General features: G+C 38.3%; 1 protein-coding gene across 2 annotated transcripts in view; it reads left to right on the top strand.

Annotated features, from left to right (window-relative positions):
- Virma (vir like m6A methyltransferase associated) overlaps positions 1 to 992 on the top strand; it is a 52,626-nt gene extending 51,634 nt beyond the window's left edge. For both annotated transcript variants that reach the window (XM_020156979.2, XM_020156978.2), the window contains one exon: positions 649 to 992. In XM_020156979.2, coding sequence (XP_020012568.2) covers positions 649 to 803 — 155 coding nt within the window. In that variant the 3' untranslated portion in view covers positions 804 to 992. The remainder of the gene's footprint in view (positions 1 to 648) is intronic.
- The last annotated feature ends 19,706 nt before the right edge of the window (positions 993 to 20,698 follow it).

Raw genomic sequence — 20,698 nt, 5'->3', positions numbered from 1 at the left:
GTATACATCCTTTTCTGCTGAGAGAAGGGAAGTGAATTCCTTCTTTTCAATTTTTTGAATGTCACATACTCTCATTTTCAGCAAGAGGAGTATTTTAGAATGTTGACTTATAATTCTAGAGTCAAATTTATATCTGGATGAATGCCTAATGTATATCTTCTGTGAAAATAATCAAGTTTTTAGATTCTGAACTATTTGTATATCTGAAAAATTTCTTGGTGATGTGTTATATTTCAAAAATGAAAGCCAATCACTAAGGTACCTTTTTAACCACAAAGTATTTCAATAACTAAGATGTCTGCATACAGTTTATTCTATTTTTGTTTGCAGTGTCATGCATGTAAGTAATAATTGTTTTATTTATATCTAAAATATCACTATATCAAGTTCAAGATTCTCTTTAGAAGTAGCTTTGGTTTTAAATGAACATTTTAAAAATGACAGTTTTATTTGAGATATGTCATAGTCTACCTACTTCAAGTAGATAATTCAGTAGTCTTTAGCATATTCATAGAGCTTTTATATGAGTCTTTAAATAACAGTAATTCTTGATTTGAGCCATAGATTAGCATTATGTCATAGATTAGCATTTATGTAATGAGAAAGGAAAGGATGGTGGAACTAAAAACTGTATTCTTTCTTTTGTAGGCTACCGTCCAAGTCCTCGGGACCGTGCTTCAAGAGGCCGTGGGGGACTCGGACCTTCATGGGCGAGTGCAAATAGTGGCAGTGGAGGCTCAAGAGGAAAGTTTGTGAGCGGAGGCAGTGGAAGAGGTCGTCATGTTCGGTCCTTTACACGATAAAAATGCTTTTGGGAACATACTAAATGTGTATGAACGTATCATGAGGACAAAAAAAAAAAAAAGACTTTGAAGGACCAATTTAGACTTAGTAGTTATATCTGGAGGCATCTGAGAGAATATTTTTATCTGAAGAAAGCAGATTTTGTTTGATACCTAACATAAGATTTCAATAAAAATCCAAACTTTGTATGTATGTTTGTATATATTTTTCCCCTTTTTATATGACTATTTATTTAGAAAATTTTTAGGTAGAAAGAGAAAAACTAAATGACTTGTTTTGTATTTTTCTTGCTTATACCACAGATGTTCCCAAACTTTCTCAGCCCATGACACCCTTTAGTGTGTCTCAGTAATTTTTTTCATAGCATACCTAGGCCAAAAGAAAGACCTAATACTTCTGTTTATTAAAGTTAGGTCCAAGCAACTTAAGAAGAATTTACATCATCACCACTAATAACTGTGGACACTGCACAATGTTTCAAACCTTGGAATTAGTATCATTTCTTGCTCTACTATTCTTCTTGCACAGAACTTTTCATCAGACTGCTGAAAATTATACAAAGGTAATGTTGTCATCAACAGGACTATAATGTTGTCTAATGTTGAAAATGTAAGCTACCTCGAATTAGTAATCTGTGTGGTGTCCAACAGATATTTCTGTTTCCTCAGAAATCTAATCTGTGGACTTAGGTTAATTTACTAAGTTGTCCTGGTACACAATTTGGAAATCATAGCTGCACGAAAAGAAACAAAATACTTATCCCCTTTCTGTTAGAAAGAAATACATACAAACTTTGCATTTCAGCTTTGGACCTACTGATGCTATTTTATTATACAATTATTTAAAGCCTAAAATGAGGCATATCTTAATACTGTTATTTTGGGAATCAGAAACATCCAATAAAAGCTGGGTTTTATATTCAGAAATAAAGCTTATAACTTTGTGAAAGTAGCCATATTTTCCCCAAGGTATGTCTTAACACACTGAGCCTATATAACTGGCATAAAATTTGTTCTCTTAAACAAAAAAATAAGTGTATGAGTCTCATTCCATCCTTTTATTGATCTCTGTTTTGTGGAATTGTTTGTGTGTGAATAGCAAGTCTTTCCATTAGGAAAATGCTTTAACACAGCTCTAGGGTTGGGGCTGTAGCTCAGTGATAGAAGTGCTTTGCCTAGCATATTCCAGGCCCTGAGTTAAAGCTGTAGCTCTACAAAAACAAAGCAAAACACAAAAAATAAGACCACCCAGACACACACACTACATGTTCATAAAAATCTTGGGGATGAAGGCATGGCTCAAGTGGTAAATAAAGCGTGTACCTAGAGGGCCTGGAGTTCAAACCCCAGTACCACCAGAAAAAAAGAAAAAAGAAAGGCTCAGCTGTAAAGATTCTGGTGTTATAATAGAAATCTTCATAAACAGTAGACCTGAAAAACCCATTTCTTCTTAGCTATTCAGGAGGTAGAGATCAGGAGGCTCACAGTTTGAAGTCAGACCTAGGGAAATAGTTCGAGAGATACTGTCTCAAAAATTCCCAGCACAAAAAAAGGGCTGGATGAGTGGCTTAAGTGGTAGAGCACCTGCCTAGTAAGCGTGAGGCCCTGAGTTCAAGCCCCAGTACAACAAAAAAAAGAAAAACATGTTTCTTATTTTTCTGTTTTTAGTATTAAACTGAACATAATCTGAAAAATACCAAAGAACTGTTTCTGCTGTTTTTAAGTCTTTTAGGTTAGTAACCAATAATGCAGGTTAGCAAAGGTAATAAATGATTATTGTAATAACAAATTAATGCCAGGCAAATAGGAAATGTCTCAAGTAAGTCAAAGTCTTAGATAAATGAAAAGGGAGGAACCCAACCTGTTGGTCAGCTCTTACACGCATGTATCACTCAGTCTGTGACAATGCAGCAAAGGAGGTACTATCCTAGAAAGCTAAGGAGCTTGACTCAAGTTGGGTAGGAATAGCATTTAAAACCTGATGACTATTTCCTAATTCCTGAGGAGGCAGGAAGCTACTTTTAAGGTAAGTGTTATAGTAGAATTAACTCACTGTATGGAAATAGAATTCCAAAAATCTAACATTGTGTTTTGTCATTTCAAAAGTCAGCCAGATAGATAACTTGGGGAAGATTGTCGTATACATTTAGATCAATATGCAAGACTTTATATCTTCAAAAATAAATAATTTTAAGGAAGTAATGAGTAAGATCTTATAAGAGTTACTTAAATTCATAATCCAGAGAAGGTGATGCAAACTCAAGTAATAGCAGAGGTTGGAAAGTAACAAATAACAACTGATAAAAGAGTAATGAGCTTGCAACCCTTCCTGTCTCCACCTTCTGAGTAACTGGGATTACAGATGTGAGCCATGGTACCTAGTTTACTTTTAATTTTTGAGGAATCACCCTATTGTTTTCCAGTGGGTACACCATTTTATATTACCATCAGTGGTGTACAGGGGTTCCAATTTCTCCACATCACTGGCACACTTATTTTCTTTTTCTTTCATTTTTTCCAGTGCTTGGATTGAACCCAGAACCTACAATATGCTGGGAAAGTGCTGTACACTGAACTATATCCCTAGCTTTTGTTGTTTTTCAGATAATAGACATCTTCCTGGGTATGCCTTTTCTTTTGGTGACACTGGGATTTTTTGCTCAGGGCCTCACACTTGCTAGGCAGGAGTTCTACCACTTGAGCCACACCACCAGCCCTTTTCCTATTGGGTACTTTTGAGATAGGGTCTCCAGAGTCAGAAGTAGGAGGATCAAGGTCCCAGGCCGGCCTGGGCAAAAGTGTAAGACCCTATCTAAAAAACAAAAGCAAAAAGATGGAGTATGTGACTGAAGTGATAAAAGTGCTTGCCTAGCAAGTATGAGGTCCTGAGTTTAATTCCCAGTATTAAAAAGAAAAGAAAATGGATTCCTGTAAAAGTTTATTTCTTTTGAGTAGGCAAAATAAATTTGTGATAGGACACTACAATAGAGAAATTCTTTGAGGCTAAAAAGCATGGGTTTGAGAACCAGCTCTACCACCTATTAGCTGTGTAACTTTAAATCACTCCTCTGATACTAATAACCTGCTCTGCCTGTCTTGGTGGATTTTATGGATTAAATAAGGAATGTATTTGAATTTTTTGGACATGTAGAGTATTACTGTATTTTGCTTTTTGAGACAGGGTCTCTTTATGTAGCTCAGGCTGGCCTCAAACCTGCTTTAGCCTCCCCAGTGTTGGGATTACAGAACTTTACCACCATGCCATGCTTGCATTATTATTTTGAATGAGTCTCTACTGCTTAGAAAAATATATATACTTAATATGAGTAGTTGCTAAATTATTCTGAGGTTAGAAGTTAGTGCCTTGATAAAGGTTATAAAATTAATTTGCAACTCTACCAAACAATTTTGATGTGGTCATTAGGGAGGATGTCAGTCTGGGGCACTTCATGTAAGTGGTATATTGGTGGTACTGGGGTTTGAACTCAGGGCCTCACACTTGCTAGACGGGTGCTCTACCACTTGAGCCACACTCCTACTCCTCTATCAGTAATTTCTAATGCGTAGCAGTTCTCAGACCAATAGCTCAGCACCACCTGGGAAAAGAAACTTGGGTGCTTTAACAAGGACTGCAAGTGACTCTGCTAAAGTATGAAGCATCCTAAGGTTTGAGATAATCTGTTTCAATGATTTTCAACTTTAGGAATGGGAGGGTTAAAATTGGGTATTTAGCTGGGTGCTGGTAGCTCATACCTATAATCCTAGCTACTGAGGAGGCAGAGATCAGGAGGATCACAGTTTGAAGCCAGCCAGGGCAAATAGTTCGTGAGACCCTATCTTGAAAATACCCAACACACACAAAAAAACCCAGCACTGGTGGAGTGACTCAAGTGCTAGAGTGCCTGTCTAGCAAGTGTGAGGCCCTGAGTTCAAACCCCAGCACTACTAAATAAATAAATAAATAGCAGATTAAGAGCTGGGTGTGGTGATGAACATGTCTTCCCAGAACTCAAGAGGTGAAAGAGGATTTTGAGGCTTGCTGGGCTGCACTGTCTCAAAATCTATTTTTTAAAAAGCTCCTCAGGACTTGGGATGTAGCTCAATGGTAGGAATGCAGAGGATGTGAAAGGTTCTGGGTTCAATCCTAAGTACCAAAAATACAACAAAGTTCTCAGGAGATGGATTATCAGCCAGTTTTGGATTCAGTGGCTTAAATGAGAAGGATCGTCTCAGCAGGGCAGTAGCAATGGAAATGAAGGGGTCAGACAGAAGACAGCTTTGTCAGATGCTACAGTACCCTTGGAGTTATATGTAAAGGCAAATCTAGCAGTTTTTCTGAGAACTATTGGGAAAGGAGCAGAGCAAGGGCTTGGTAGCAGAATGAGGAAAAGCTTGAGACCTGAGGCGTGGGGGGATCAGTAGTTCTCCATCCTCCAGTGGATCACAGAAGGTGGTGATGAATAGACACCTAGATTTGGCATCTTGGAAGATTATGTAACCTTTGTGGTGGCAATTTTATTGGTGTGAGAATTTGTTGTAAGGTGAGAAGAATCCATAATGCTACTACCTGTTGGCTTGATCAAGAAGCGAGAAAGATCAGGCAAAAGGCGTTTTTTGTTGTTTGTTTTGTTTTTGCAATTTGGGGGAGAACAGAGAGGCTGCTGAAAACTACCAAACCTATCCCCTCCTCAAATTGCTTTTAGCCTTAGACTGTATCTCCAGAATCTAGTTTTTTTGTTGTTGTGCTTGCATACTTTCAACTACAGATGGCTTTGGAATTCCATTTCTGATAGTTGTGTTCAAAAGGAGGTGTCCAAATTCTTGTTGCTTCCTTCATATCTAAGACATTATTAAGAATGCCACATTGTTTCATGCTTTCTAAGATCCTCAAAGAATTTTTGATGACTCTGTTCTGGTTAGTGTATTAGTCATATAAATTCTTGGGTTTTAAATGAAGACTTTTCAGGTATTAATTGGGGAAAATGCTTAATTTTTTTGCATGGCTTTCATCTTAAAGAAAAAGGCGAAACTTAAATAGCCAAATGAAAATTCTCAAAATGTTATCAAATTAATAAATCTTGACAGACTATCTTGGCAAGCTGTATGTTACTCCCAGTGCCAGGCTCTTGGTTGTTGAAGAGAGGCTTTGGGAATCCTTGGTAACACTTTGAACTAAAGCAGACCTAGTAGCTCCCCTTAAATCTGCAGCTGCTTGAAGGTGTTTGCTCTAGGACAGAAGTTGTTTGATGTCCTGGTAACCCTGGAATGCTACAAGTGCTGTTGACTGACTAAGCATTTCATCTGGCCCCTCTTGAGCAACTTAGGGTTCTCTGGAATCATTCTCTTTAAGTTAAATAAAATAAAAGGGCTGGTGGAGTGGCTCAAGTGGTAGAGCTCCTGCCTAGCAATGCACAGGGCCCTGAGTCAAACCCCAGAGCTGCAAAATAAAAAAAAAAAAAATCACCTGGGTCAGAATTGTATAAAGCAAATATTACCTGAAACTGCTCCATTAGCATGTAAAACTTTAAAAAGCTGTTCAGTAATTTTCTCTCTGAAGGGGATGGCAGAGTAGATCAAGTGGTAGAGTGCCTGCCTGCGTAATAAGGCCTGAGGCCCCCAATAAAACCCTCGTTACCCTCACAAAACAATTAAATCTGAAATTTGTTTTGATGAAAAAGTAAGAAAATTAGCAATGAAAAGAGCTATTGAACTGGTCTTGTGGTCATTAACTTACTATTTGATATGAACAAACGAAATTATCAGGGGCCTTTTAAAAACATACATTCTGAAGTACAGATTAGAACTAAGAGTCTATGTGATGGGGAGGAGAGTGAATCAGGAGAGAAATACTTTACAGATATTTAGCATATAATAGTAAGTAGCAGTTCAGAACTGATAAGTGCAGTGGCTAAAAGAGAAGTGGGATCATACAACTGAGAAACGATCAGACTGAAAGGAGGCACCCAAATTCTTTTTCTCCATTCACTGCTCGCGTCTGATGTTGGTGTTGATTAACCAGTTAACTAACATTACCAGTAACCAATTAATGTTTCAATTCTAAATTAAGAATTCTGGGAAGAGGAAGAATTAGTTCTGGTTTTCTGTAACAGTGGAGTAACTATTGGTTAGGCAATCTGTGATATACTATAAAGTGGGTGGAGCACACCTGCCTCACAAGTGCATGACTCTGAGTTTAAGCCCCAGTACTCCCAAAAAGTTGAGACATATTTGTACATCTTGTGTGGCACATTATGGCAATTCCATCCATATATATACATATATGTATGCATGGGTATAGATACATACATAAAATGCACAATCATCAAATTAGGGTACTAAGCACTTCTATCTCTTCAAACATTAGTCATTTTTATGTGTTGGGAATTTCATAGTGTTCTAGTCATTTTGTTTGTTTTTGGTTTTGTTTTTTGAGACAGGTTTCAGGCTGGCCATGAACTATGATCTCCCCAATCCCTCCTCCCAAGTAGCTGGGATTACAGGCTTGAGCTGCCATAATTAGCTCAATTAAATTTTTTTTCAAAAAAAAGTTAACAAGAAACTTTTATCATCAGTACTTGTTAATGTTTAAAAAACTTTTATTTTTTTAACCTCTGTTTGGTCCCTTGGACTCTTTTAGTCTCGTGGTATTATTATGATAATTGTGATTATGATTATTATTTGTGGTACTAGGGTTTGAACTCAGAGCCTTACACACTGGCTAGGCAGGTGCTCTACCACTTGAGTTATGCTCACAGTCCTAGTCTCATGGCTTTAAGTAGCATCTCTACATGCTCTAAATTTCCAACCTAGAACTTCTTTTTTTGTGACACTCCTCCCACCCCCAGATTTGCATCTCAACATTTCCACTGGGTGTCAGTAAGTGCTTCAGATTTGACATATCCAAACTGAGGTTTTAATATTCATCCCATGGAAACTGTTCCTCTGGCCATCTTCTCAGTAAGTGGGAACTCCATGCTTCCAGTTTCTCAGGCCAAAAACCTTATAGCCATCCTTACCTACCCAGTTTCACACACTATCTGGCACCTGTCTTCAAAACATATCCATAATCCAGCTGTTACTATCTCCACTGTAGTCACACAACTGGTTTCAGAAGTGTTGTATCAAATGGTGTGTAAGAATAGGAAAAAAAAAAAAGTTTGGTGTTTTCCCCTCAGACTACCCAGGCTTCATAAGGTGAAATCCCAAGGTGATGGTATTAAGATCTTTTGACAGGTGATTGATTAGGTCATGACAGTGGGGTCTTTAAGAGACACTGAATCTGCTGGTGTCTTGACCATGAATTTGTCATCTTCTAGAACTGTGAGAAATAAATTTCTGTTGTTTTTAAGTTTACCCATTAGTCTAAATGGGGTAATACAGAGCTCCTAATGACCAAACTGAATAATTTGAGATACAAAATAAATAATGGTAAAGTTGGATTATTACTTAGAGAATGAAATAAATATCTTTGAATCCATACTGAAATAGAGAATTGAATAGATAAATAAATGAGGGAAGGGAGGGGATAACTCTTCCTTATAGCAGAATTATAAATGTATGAGGAATAGGGAATATATAATCACAGTGGACAAACATCACAGTAAAAGTTGTAAAAGGCCATTTCACTGACAGATGCTAAAGATCAGTGGGTGAAAGTCTGAGGGAAACAGGATATTAACACCACCTTAAAATATGCCCTCCTGTGTAAAATAATTCACTCCCGTAATCTCATACTTGGGAGACTGAGGAAGGACAGTTGTGAGCTTGAGGCTGTCATGGGCTACATAGTGAAATCCTGTCTTAAAAAACAAAATCAATAGAAAACATTTGAAAAGACATCAGTTACAAATGGGAAGCAGCAGCTTCACATGAAGAAACCCAGCAGACACTACCTTAGTCAAGCTAACCAAGGTTAGCATTAGATGTCACAACTTCATGGATCCTGTAAAGTGACATGCCGAGAAGAACACAGTCTCACTTTTGGGGTTGCTTGCCCAAAATGCATAATCTAATCAGGAGGAAACACCAGACAAACCCAAAGTAAGAGACATTCTGAAGAATAATGTGCACCAGCAGTACTTATCAAAAATGTCAAGGTCACAAAAGGCAAAGGAGACTGAGGCGTTGGTACACATTGGAGGAGATCACAGAGACATGACAGCTAAATGCTTTGTGGGATTCTGGATTGAATCCTGGACCAGAAATAGAGTACGAGGGAAAAAAAACTAGCAAAATTCACATAAGGTCTGTAATTTAGTTAATAGCAATTTATTCATGTTGTCACGTTTGTTTGTTTTTTTTTCCTAAACAAGTACTCTATACTTGAACCACACCTCCAGCCCTTTTTCCTTTATTTTTTTGGATAGGTTCTCAAGGCTATGATCCTCTTTCTTATGTCTCCCAAGTAGCTGAGATTATACCTGTGAGCTACTGTGCTCAGCCAATATCCTGGTTTTGATTCATGGTTATATGAATTGTTAACAGTAAAGAAACCTTTAGGAAGGGTATACATGAACTCTGTATACTTTTTTTTAATTTTTATGTAAGTCAAACATTATTGCAAGAAAAAAGTGTAAAAAGCAACAAATATTGGACACAAAGTGCCTGGTAATGCAGAGGACATGATAATGTGTGATTCAAAAGTACTTTCTTCCGGAAGCATATAATCTGATTTTTGTAATTATCTCTAAAAGAAACCAAATGGGATTTGGTATTCATCTTTTTTGTTACTTGCTGGTAACTAGTTTCTAATACATTGTTAACGTCTTTTGTAACCCTGACAGTTTACCTAATAATTGTAGTAGAAAGGTGGAGATACCTGTTGAAACATGGAGGGACAAAGCAGACTTTTCATGAATTTAGGAGTGGGCTATCCAGGAAGAAATGGAGAAGAGATTAACAGCATGCACACCCTATAGGCAAGGAGAGTGGGGCTGCAAAGCAGGAGTTAAAGATCCATGCTTTTTAAAAATTAGCACACACATATTAAAGTACAGTTTACTTTGAACAAGTTCAACCCCTCTGTTTAAAGATACATTTTTTTTTTTGTTGGTACTAGTGGAGAGCACTCCACTAGCCAAGACACATTCTTTTTTTTTTTCTTTTATTATTCGTATGTGCATACAAGGCTTGGTTCATTTCTCCCCCCTGCCCCCACCCCCTCCCTTACCACCCACTCCGCCCCCTCCTTCTCCCCCCCATCCCCTCAATACCCAGCAGAAACTATTTTGCCCTTATCTCTAATTTTGTTGAAGAGAGAGTATAAGCAGTAATAGGAAGGAACAAGGGTTTTTGCTGGTTGAGATAAGGATAGCTATACAGGGCATTGACTCACATTGATTTCCTGTGCATGTGTGTTACCTTCTAGGTTAATTCTTTTTGATCTAACATTTTCTCTAGTTCCTGGTCCCCTTTTCCTATTGGCCTCAGTTGCTTTTAAGGTATCTGCTTTAGTTTCTCTGCGTTAAGGGAAACAAATGCTAGCTAGTTTTTTAGGTGTCTTACCTATCCTCACCCCTCCCTTGTGTGCTCTTGCTTTTATCATGTGCTCAAAGTCCAATCCCATGGTTGTGTTTGCCCTTGATCTAATGTCCACATATGAGGGAGAACATACGATTTTTGGTCTTTTGGGCCAGGCTAACCTCACTCAGAATGATGTTCTCCAATTCCATCCATTTACCAGTGAATGATAACATTTCGTTCTTCCTCATGGCCACATAAAATTCCATTGTGTATAGATACCACATTTTCTTAATCCATTCGTTAGTGGTGGGGCATCTTGGCTGTTTCCATAACTTGGCTATTGTGAATAGTGCCTCAATAAACATGGGTGTGCAGGTGCCTCTGGAGTAACCTGTGTCACAGTCTTTTGAGTATATCCCCAAGAGTGGTATTGCTGGATCAAATGGTAGATCAATGTTTAGCTTTTTATGTAGCCTCCAAATTTAGTTTTTTAAGTTCCCTGTATATTCTGGTTATCAGTCCTTTGTCTAATGTATAGTTGGCAAATATTTTCTCCCACTCTGTGGGTGTTCTCTTCAGTTTAGAGACCATTTCTTTTGATGAACAGAAGCCTTTTAGCTTTATGAGGTCCCATTTATCTATGCTATCTCTTAGTTGCTGTGCTGCTGGGGTTTCGTTGAGAAAGTTCTTACCTATACCTACTAACTCCAGAGTATTTCCTACTCTTTCCTGTATCAACTTTAGAGTTTGTGGTCTGATATTAAGATCCTTGATCCATTTTGAGTTAATCTTGGTATAGGGTGATATACATGGATCTAGTTTCAGTTTTTTGCAGACTGCTAACCAGTTTTCCCAGCAGTTTTTGTTGAAGAGGCTGCTATTTCTCCATCGTATATTTTTAGCTCCTTTGTCAAAGATAAGTTGCTCATAGTTGTGTGGCTTCATATCTGGATCCGCTATTCTGTTCCACTGGTCTTCATGTCTGTTTTTGTGCCAGTACCATGCTGTTTTTATTGTTATTGCTTTGTAATATAGTTTGAAGTCAGGTATTGTGATACCTCCTGCATTGTTCTTTTGACTGAGTATTGCCTTGGCTATTCGTGGCCTCTTGTGTTTCCATATAAATTTCACAGTAGATTTTTCAATCTCTTTAATGAATGTCATTGGAATTTTGATGGGAATTGCATTAAACATGTAGATTACTTTTGGGAGTATCAACATTTTTACTATGTTGATTCTACCAATCCATGAGCATGGGAGATCTCTCCACTTTCTATAGTCTTCCTCAATCTCTTTCTTCAGAAGTGTATAGTTTTCCTTGTAGAGGTCTTTCATATCTTTTGTTAGGTTTACACCTAGGTATTTGATTTTTTTTGAGGCTATTGTAAATGGAATTGTTTTCATACATTCTTTTTCCGTTTGCTCATTGTTAGTGTATAGAAATGCTAATGATTTTTCTATGTTGATTTTATATCCTGCTTCCTTGCTATAGCTATTGATGATATCTAGAAGCTTCTGAGTAGAGTTTTTTGGGTCTTTAGGGTATAGGATCATGTCGTCTGCAAATAGGGATATTTTGACAGTTTCTTTACCTATTTGTATTCCTTTTATTCCTTCTTCTTGCCTAATTGCTCTGGCTAGGAATTCCAGTACTATGTTGAATAGGAGTGGAGATAGTGGGCATCCTTGTCTGGTTCCTGATATTAGAGGGAATGGTTTCAGTTTTTCTCCATTATGTATAATGCTGGCTGTAGGTTTGTCATATATAGCTTTTATAATGTTGAGGTACTTTCCTTTTATTCCTAGTTTTCTTAGAGGTTTTATCATGAAATGATGTTGGATCTTATCAAAGGCTTTTTCTGCATCTATTGAGATGATCAAGTGGTTTTTGTCTTTGCTTCTGTTAATGTGGTTTATTACATTTATTGATTTTTGTATGTTGAACCACCCCTGCATCCCTGGGATGAAGCCTACTTGGTCGTGGTGAATAATCTTTTTGATGTGTTGTTGAATTCGGTTTGCCATTATTTTGTTGAGGATTTTTGCGTCAATGTTCATTAAGGAGATTGGCCTATAGCTCTCCTTTTTGGAGGTGCTTTGCCTGGTTTGGGATAAGTATAATACTGGCTTCATAAAATGGCCAAGACACATTCTTATAGTCAGAATTATGGCTAACTAGATGGTAAATAGAAGTGCAGATTTAAATTTTTTTTTAATTTTATCATTTTTACATTTATTCACATCACATGTATACATTGTTTGGGCCACCTCCCCCACTCCAGGCAGAACTTGTTCTTCCCTTTTGTTCTCCCATTTTGCTGAAGAGAAAACATAAGAGATAATAAGAAAGACATAGTATTTTTGCTAGTTTGAGATAAAGATAGCTATACAGAGAGATTTCTAGCACTGCTTCCATGCACATGTGTTTTGCAAACCACATTGGTTCATCTCTACCAGACCTCTTCACTACTTCCTGGTCCCCTTCCCTAGTGGCCTCTGTCAGTTTAAGATTACTATATTTGCTCCTTTATAATGAGCACATCAACCACATTGGAGTTTTAGGTTTCCTTCCCTTTCCCTATTCCTCTGTGCACATCGATCCTTTAGTGTGTGGCCCATGTCCAATAATATTACTGCATTTGCTTTGGGTCTATAATCTGCACATGAGGGAGAACATATGATTTTTGGACTTCTGAGCCTGGCTAACACCGCTTAAGATGATGTTCTCCAGTTCGATCCATTTACTTGTAAATGACAAAATTTCATTCTTCTTTGTGGCTGAATAAAATTCCATGTGTATAAATACCACATTTTCTTAATACGTTTGTTGGTAGTGGGACATCTTGGCTGTTTCCGTAGCTTGACTATTGTAAAAAGTGCCGCAATAGACATGGGTGTGCAGGTGCCTTTGTAATAACCCGAGTCACATTCCTTTGGGACTAGCCCTAGGAGTGGTATTGCTGGATAATATGGCAGATTTATGTTTAGTTTTTTTTTCACTTTTTTTTATTCATATGTGCATACAATGTTTGGGTCATTTATACCCTCTGCCCCCAACCACTCCCTTACCACCCACCCCGCCCCCTCGCTCTCCCCCCCACCCCCTCGATACCCGGCAGAAACTATTTTGCCCTTATCTCTAATTTTGTTGAAGAGAGAGTGTAAGCAATAATAGGAAGGAACAAGGGTTTTTGCTAGTTGAGATAAGGATAGCTATCCAAGGAGTTGACTCGCATTGATTTCCTGTGCATGTGTGTTACCTTCTAGGTTAATTCTTTTTGATCTAACCTTTTCTCCAGTTCCTGCTCCCCTTCTCCTATTGGCCTTTGTTGCTTTAAAGTATCTGCTTTAGTTTCTCTGCGTTGAGGGCAACAAATGCTATCTGGTTTTTTAGGTGTCATACCTATCCTCCTATCTCCCTTGTGTGCTCTCGCTTTTATCTTGTGATCAAAGTCCAATCCCCTTGTTGTGTTTGCCCCTGATCTAATGTCTGCATATGAGGGAGAACATACAGTTTTTGGTCTTTTGGGCCAGGCTAACCTCACGCAGAATGATGTTCTCTAATTCCATCCGTTTACTAGCGACTGATAACATTTCGTTCTTCTTCATGGCTGCATAAAATTCCAATGTGTATAGATACCACATTTTCTTGATCCATTCGTCAGTAGTGGGGTGTCATGGCTGTTTCCATAACTTGGCTATTGTGAATAGTGCTGCAATAAACATGGGTGTGCAGGTGCCTCTGGAGTAACCTGTGTCACAGTCTTTTGGGTATATCCCCAAGAGTGGTATTGCTGGATCATATGGTAGATCAATGTTTAGCTTTTTAAGTAGCCTCCAAATTTTTTTCCAGAGTGGTTGTGCTAGTTTACATTCCCACCAGCAGTGTAAGAGGGTTCCTTTTTCCCTGCATCTTCGCCAACACCTGTTGGTGGTGGTGCTGCTAATGATGGCTATTCTAACAGGGGTGAGGTGGAATCTTAGTGTGGTTTTAATTTGCATTTCCTTTATTGTTAGAGATGGCAAGCATTTTTTCATGTGTGTTTTGGCCATTTGAATTTCTTCTTTTGAGAAGGTTCTGCTCACTTGCCCATTTCTTTATTGGCTCATTAGTTTTGGGAGAATTTAGTTTTTTAAGTTCCCTATATATTCTGGTTATCAGTCCTTTTTCTGATGTGTAACTGCCAAATAAATATTTTCTCCCACTCTGTGGGTGTTCTCTTCAGTTTAGAGACCATTTCTTTTGTTGAGCAGAAGCTTTTTAGTTTTATGAAATCCCATTGTGTTTTCATTTTCATTGACTTCCAGGAACTTTTTAATTTCCTCTTTTATTTCATCAATGACTCATTGTTCATTAAGCAATGAGTTATTCAGTTTCCAGCTGTTTGCATGTTTTTTGTCTTTATTTTTGTTGTTGAGTTCAAGTTTTAGTGCATTGTGATCAGATAGAATGCATGGTATAATTTCTATTTTCTTATATTTGCTGAGGCTTGCTTTGTGCCCTAGGATATGATCTATTTTGGAGAAGGTTCTGTGGGCTGCTGAGAAGAATGTATATTGTGTAGAAGTTGGATGAAATATTCTGTAGACATCAACTAGGTCCATTTGATCTATGGTATATTTTAGATCTAGGATTTCATTATTGATTTTTTGTTTGCATGACCTATCTATTGATGATAATGGGGTGTTAAAGTCTCCCATAACCACTGTGTTGGAGTTAATATATGCTTTTAGGTCCTTCATGGTATGTTTGATGAAATTGGGTGCAATGACATTGGGTGCATATAGGTTGATAACTGTTATTTCCTTTTGGTCTATTTCTCCTTTTATTAGTATGGAATGTCCTTCTTTATCTTATTTGATCAATGTAGGTTTGAAGTCTACTTTGTCAGAGATAAGTATTGCTACTCCTGCCTGTTTTGGGGGGCCATTGGCTTGGTAAATCTTCTTCCAGCCTTTCATCCTAAGCCCATGCTTATTGCTGTCGGTGAGATGGGTCTCCTGTAAGCAACAAATTGTTTGATCTTCCTTCTTAATCCAGTTTGTCAAATGGTGCCTTTTGGTGGGGGAATTAAGTCCATTAACATTAATGTTAATGTTAGTACTGATAGGTATGTGGTAATTCCTGTCATTTAGTTGTCTTAGTTGTTTGAAGATTTGATTGTGTGTACCTAAATTGAGGTTACTCTCTATTTTCTTGCTTTTTCTTTTCCTGTAGTTTGGTGCTGCCTGCCCTTTCATGGTTAAGTTGGGTTTCACTTTCTGTGTGCAGAATCTCTTGAAGAATCTTTTGTAGTGGTGGCTTTGTGGTCACATATTGTTTTAGTTTCTGTTTATCATGGAAGACTTTTATTGCTCCATCTATTTTGAATGATAGTTTTGCTGGGTAGAGTATCCTGGGGTTGAAGTTATTTTCATTCATTGCCCAGAAGATCTCACCCCACACTCTTCTTGCTTTTAATGTTTCTGTTGAGAAGTCTGCTGTGATTTTGATGGGTTTACATTTGTATGTTATTTGTTTTTTCTGTCTTACAGCCTTCAATATTCTTTCTCAGTTCTCTGAACTTGTTGTTTTAATGATAATATGCCATGGGGTAGTTCTATTTTGGTCTGGTCTGTTGGTGTTCTGGAGGCCTTGCATCTGTATGGGAATAGATTTCTCTAGATTTGGGAAATTTTCTGTTATTATTTTGTTGAATATATTATGCATTCCCTTTGTTTGCACCTCTTCTCCTCCTTCAATGCCCATGATTCTCAGGTTTGGTCTTTTGATGTAGTCAGTGAGTTCTTGCATTTTCTTTTCACAGGTTGAGTTGCTAACTAATAGTTCTTTGGTTTTTCCTTTAATTACCATTTTATCTTCAAGTTCTGAGATTCTGTCTTCTGTTATTTCTATTCTGCTGGGTTGGCCTTCCATTTTGTTTTGCATTGTTTTGTTCTTTTTTCTGAGGTTTTCCATATCCTGAGTCTTTTCCCCTTTAATGTTGTCTATTTTTGTCCTGAGTTCATTTATCTCTTTATTAATCATGTTTTTTGTTTCACTGGTATTTATACAGTGCCTCTATGGTTTCTTTTATTTCTTCTTGTGCTTTCTCAAATTCTCTATTTTTGTTGTCTTGGAATTTCTTGAGTCCCTCCTGTACATTTTTGTTGACCATATCCAGTATCATCTCTATAAAGTTCTCATTGAGTACCTGTAGTATTTCTTCTTTCAGATTATTCTTGTGGGCTTCATTGGGCTCTTTGGCATAGTTTATCTTCATTTTGTTGGAGTCTGGATCTGAGTATCTGTTTTCTTCATTTCCCTCTGGTTCCTGTACTAATTTTTTGCTGTGGAAAACTGGTTTCCCTGTTTTTTCTGTCTTCCTGTCATCGCTCTTGGTGTTGTTTTTGTCCTTGTACTGTGTGCAATTAAGTATTTTCTAGGTTGTAATAATAACAATGGTGATATTTAGAATGGAAAGGTGAGAGGAGAGGGAAAGCAAAGAAGGTAAAGAAAAAGGCAAAAATCAAATAAGTAAAAAAAGGAAAACAAACAAGCAAAAATTTTCAAAGATATAAACAGGGAGAGATAGTGTACTAATCAACAGTAAGCTAAACAGGCATTAGAGAGACAGAGAAAGGATTGAAAAAAAAATCTCCAAGTTCAAATGCAATAAAGTTTCAGTGTTAATAATTTTGGTGTTAGTCCCTCAGCCTCCAATCCTGGAGATGGTGTCTCAGAAGAAGTTTTGTCATTGTCTGACTCATCAAAGGGGAAAAAAACCAAAAACCAAAACCAAAACAAACAAACAAAAACACCACAACATGTCCCAAGTTCAAATGCAATACAGTTTCAGTAAGTTTTTCAGCATGCAGGTGTAGTTTGGTTGTTATTGTCTCATCAAAGGAAGGGAGAAAAAAAAAAGTCTGGAGACAGTTCTGTGAATGGCTATCTGAGGCTGTGGCTCACCTGCCTGCTGCTGTCAGCCTTCTGTTGCTGGAGGCTTTATTTCTGCAGATCTCAGGAGTGAGATTAATACTCACCTAGTCCTGCAGGCTATGTTTACTTAGAGTTCTCCTGGGCATGACTGCCACTGTTGCAGGCTTTCCCTTTTCCAAGCACACTGGGGAAGGTGACAGTGCACCTGCTTTCTCAGGCCGTTGTGTTTATTTACAGTTCACATGGGAAGTGGGCCTTCCACTCTTTCCTTTGGAGTTTTCTTCCCACCGCCACTTTTACAAGCTTTCCCACTCCTGGTTGCTGGGCGGGTGCCGCCGCTCCTGCCTTTTCCGGCTGGTTTGTTTACAGTTCTGTGAGGGATTTCCCCTCCCCGCCTCTTTAGCACTCAGGGTGCCCTGCCCTCTTTGCTACGTGTCTTTTTTGTTTTTGTTGCTTATTATTCAGTTTTTTTTCTTTTTTCCCTGGGTGGGAGTCAGTCTATCCAGGGGGCTATGCTGATCTGGCCCAGGGTTGTCTGTGGAAGTACTGAGTGCCGCTTAGCTCACCTTGTGGTCTGCATCTTTCCAACCAGTCTTGGAGCTGTTGTCTGGTGGTGCAAGAGCCCTCCTGGTTTCTCCGTTTAATGTGGAATGGGGATGCTATGCACGGGCTGGGGGTGTGGAGGAGTCAAAGTTTTGCCTCTTCTTGGTGGTTTTTCCTGTAAGGTGTATCTCCAGTGTCTCTCCAAGATTTTACTTTAGGAAGCACGCTTTCTGCTTCCTCCCTCTAGTCACCATGTTGGAATCTTCCCCTTAGTGTGGTTTTGATTTGTGTTTCCTTTATAGTGAGGGATGGTTAGCATTTTTTCATGTGTTTTTTGGGCATTTGTAAGAAGTGCAGATTTTGAATTCTAAGGCATTCCAGTCATTGTGGGCAGCTAATTTTGTTAGAGTGAATCAATTCTCAAAACTCTCTGAAGCTGGTGGCAGGTGTTCAGGATTATTTGTTGAGCTAAATTTGGCATATAGCTAGGAGTGGTGTTATATGTCTATAATCCTAGCATTCAGGAGACTGAGGCAGGAGGATAGAGAGTTAATGCAGCCAGCCTGGGCTACATTGTGACACCCTGTCTCAAAAAAGCCAACATGTATTTGTAGGCTTATAATCAATTTTTATGAAGCATTTTAAGATGACAGAACAAGGCTGGGCACTGGCTCATGCCTGTAATCCTAGCTACTCAGGAGACAGAGATCGGGGGATTGAAGTTCAAAGCCAGCTGAGGCAAATAGGTTGTGAGGCCCTATCTTGAAAATACCCATCACAAAAAGGGTTCGTGGAGTGGTTCAAGGTGCAGGCCCTTAGTTCAACCCCCACCCACCAAGAAAGTGACAGAACAGGGACAATAGGTTGTTGGAAATGGGTATCTGATTGGGTTATTTTTTATTAAAAATAAGGAAAAGACTTAACTAAGAGTAAAATCAAGAGGGTAGAGAATTTTCTTACATTGTGTGCCTTATTCTTGAAAATGCAGACCGGCTCAAATAATTCAGAAAACGCTCTGTATTTAAATATCCTTGCACCAGGAGATTCAGTGTCTGATGAAGTGGACCCTGAAAAACTGAATGCTAACCGGTCACCACTAGGAAGAAATTATACCTTGGAAGCTACTGAGGGTTTGGCTCCAGCCCACTGCCAAAAAGCAAATAGCTCAATAATGTGGGTTGCACTTTATAAAGGATATAAATCCCCTATAAAGGTTTTAGTTTCCCAGTGCAAATAAAAGTTATATTTACACTACACTATAGTCTGTGAAATGTGAAATAGCATGATCTCTTTAGCGAACCAATGTAAATACCCTAATTAAAAAGTGTTTAAAGTCCCCAGGTGCCAGTGGTGCCAGTGGCTCACACTTGTAATCCTAGTTACTTGGAAGGCTGGGATAGGAAGGATCACATTTTGAGGCCAGCCCAGGCAAACAGTTTTTGAGATCCCATTTCCAAAATAACCAGAGCAAAATGGACTGGAGGTATGGCTGAAGCACAGCACCTGCTTTGCAAGTGCAAATCCTTGAGTTCAAATCCCTGTCCCACAAAAGAAAAAGAAAAAGGAAACATATAGAAAAAGCCCTTAAAGTTGGTGTAATAGCATGAGCCTGTAGTCTCGGCTACTAAAGAGGCTGAGACAGGAGGACTGCTTGCACCCAGGATTCAAAGCCAGCTTGAGCAATATAGCAAGACCTGTCTCAAAAAACACAAACAGCCTCTTCCCCAAAACTAACTACCTGAACAAAAAACAAAACCCAAAAATTTAATTGCTAAACATTGCTCATAATCATTTGAGTCTGGACCTGTCTTTTTGCTGAGGGAGAGGGTCTTGTCTCATGTTGATGGCTACCAAATATCAGGAAGATTATAGATTGAACAAATGCACTGGTTAAAACATTTACAAGACAGAAATTTGTGTCTTGATTCCTAAGGTTTGCCTTCTAAACAAATGCAGCTATTAGTACTTAACAACTTTTCACAGCTCTGGTCAGTAGATAGAAATGTTGTTGACACTTTATCACCTGCAGCAACTTTCATCATGAATTTAAAAGCTAGAAGAAGTTCTAAATGTGCTATTGTATGGTAGAGGGACTGTAGATAGCACTTCTGTGCTTGCATCTCAAAAAGCCAGAAAAAGCCAGGTGCTGGTGCTCACACTGTAATCCTAGCTACTTAGGATGCAGAGATCAGGAAAATTGCAGTTCAAAGCCAGCTCGGGCAAATAGTTCATGAGATCCTATCTTGAAAAAACCCTTCACAAAAAAGGGCTGTGGAGTGGCTCAAGGTGTAGGGTTTGAGGTAGAAGAAATTTGAATGTTCTCACCTTAACGTAATGGCACATGTTTGAGCAGGTAGATGCGTTTAACCTGATTACAGAATGTATTCAAGAGTGAAAACATCCGATAGTTACCCATTCCTATGTACAATTTTTGTGTTTTTAGGTATCAATTAAAAATAAATTTCTTTTTATTTTTTTAAATTTTATTTTTTAAATTTATTTTTTTAAAAAAAGCTGAATAGTATGCCCCTTTATAATGTAAACTTTTGCACAGGATACAGATTTATAGCTTTTGCAAGGCAGAAAAGAGAATGAATTGAGGGTGTGGAAAAAGAACTAATGACTAACTGAATACCTATCCATGCTGTTGGTTCATTTTACAGAGCTTTCGTGACATTTGCACTTGTATAAGAATGCATATTCGAAAGGGAAGTAAGCCGAAAGATATCTGCTCCTACGTTTGCTAGATGAGTGGCTGCTTTAACTCCATCCTTAGAAAGTGAGATCTCCGCTGGGAAAGGCTAACATAGTTCACACAAGGCCAACTCTGTAGTGACTTTATTGAGTGTCTTGCCATCACCTTGGATTTCCTTTTTTCCCTCTTAAATCTGAATGACAACTTTGTAAGGTAAGCTCAGGTGGTGGTGGTTGCCTGATGAGAAAACCGAGACTCCCTGAATGCAGTTTC

This window comes from Castor canadensis, chromosome 3 (genome assembly GCF_047511655.1).
Source record: "Castor canadensis chromosome 3, mCasCan1.hap1v2, whole genome shotgun sequence".
Lineage (NCBI taxonomy): Eukaryota > Metazoa > Chordata > Mammalia > Rodentia > Castoridae > Castor > Castor canadensis.
This window is presented reverse-complemented; position numbering and strand designations above follow the sequence as displayed.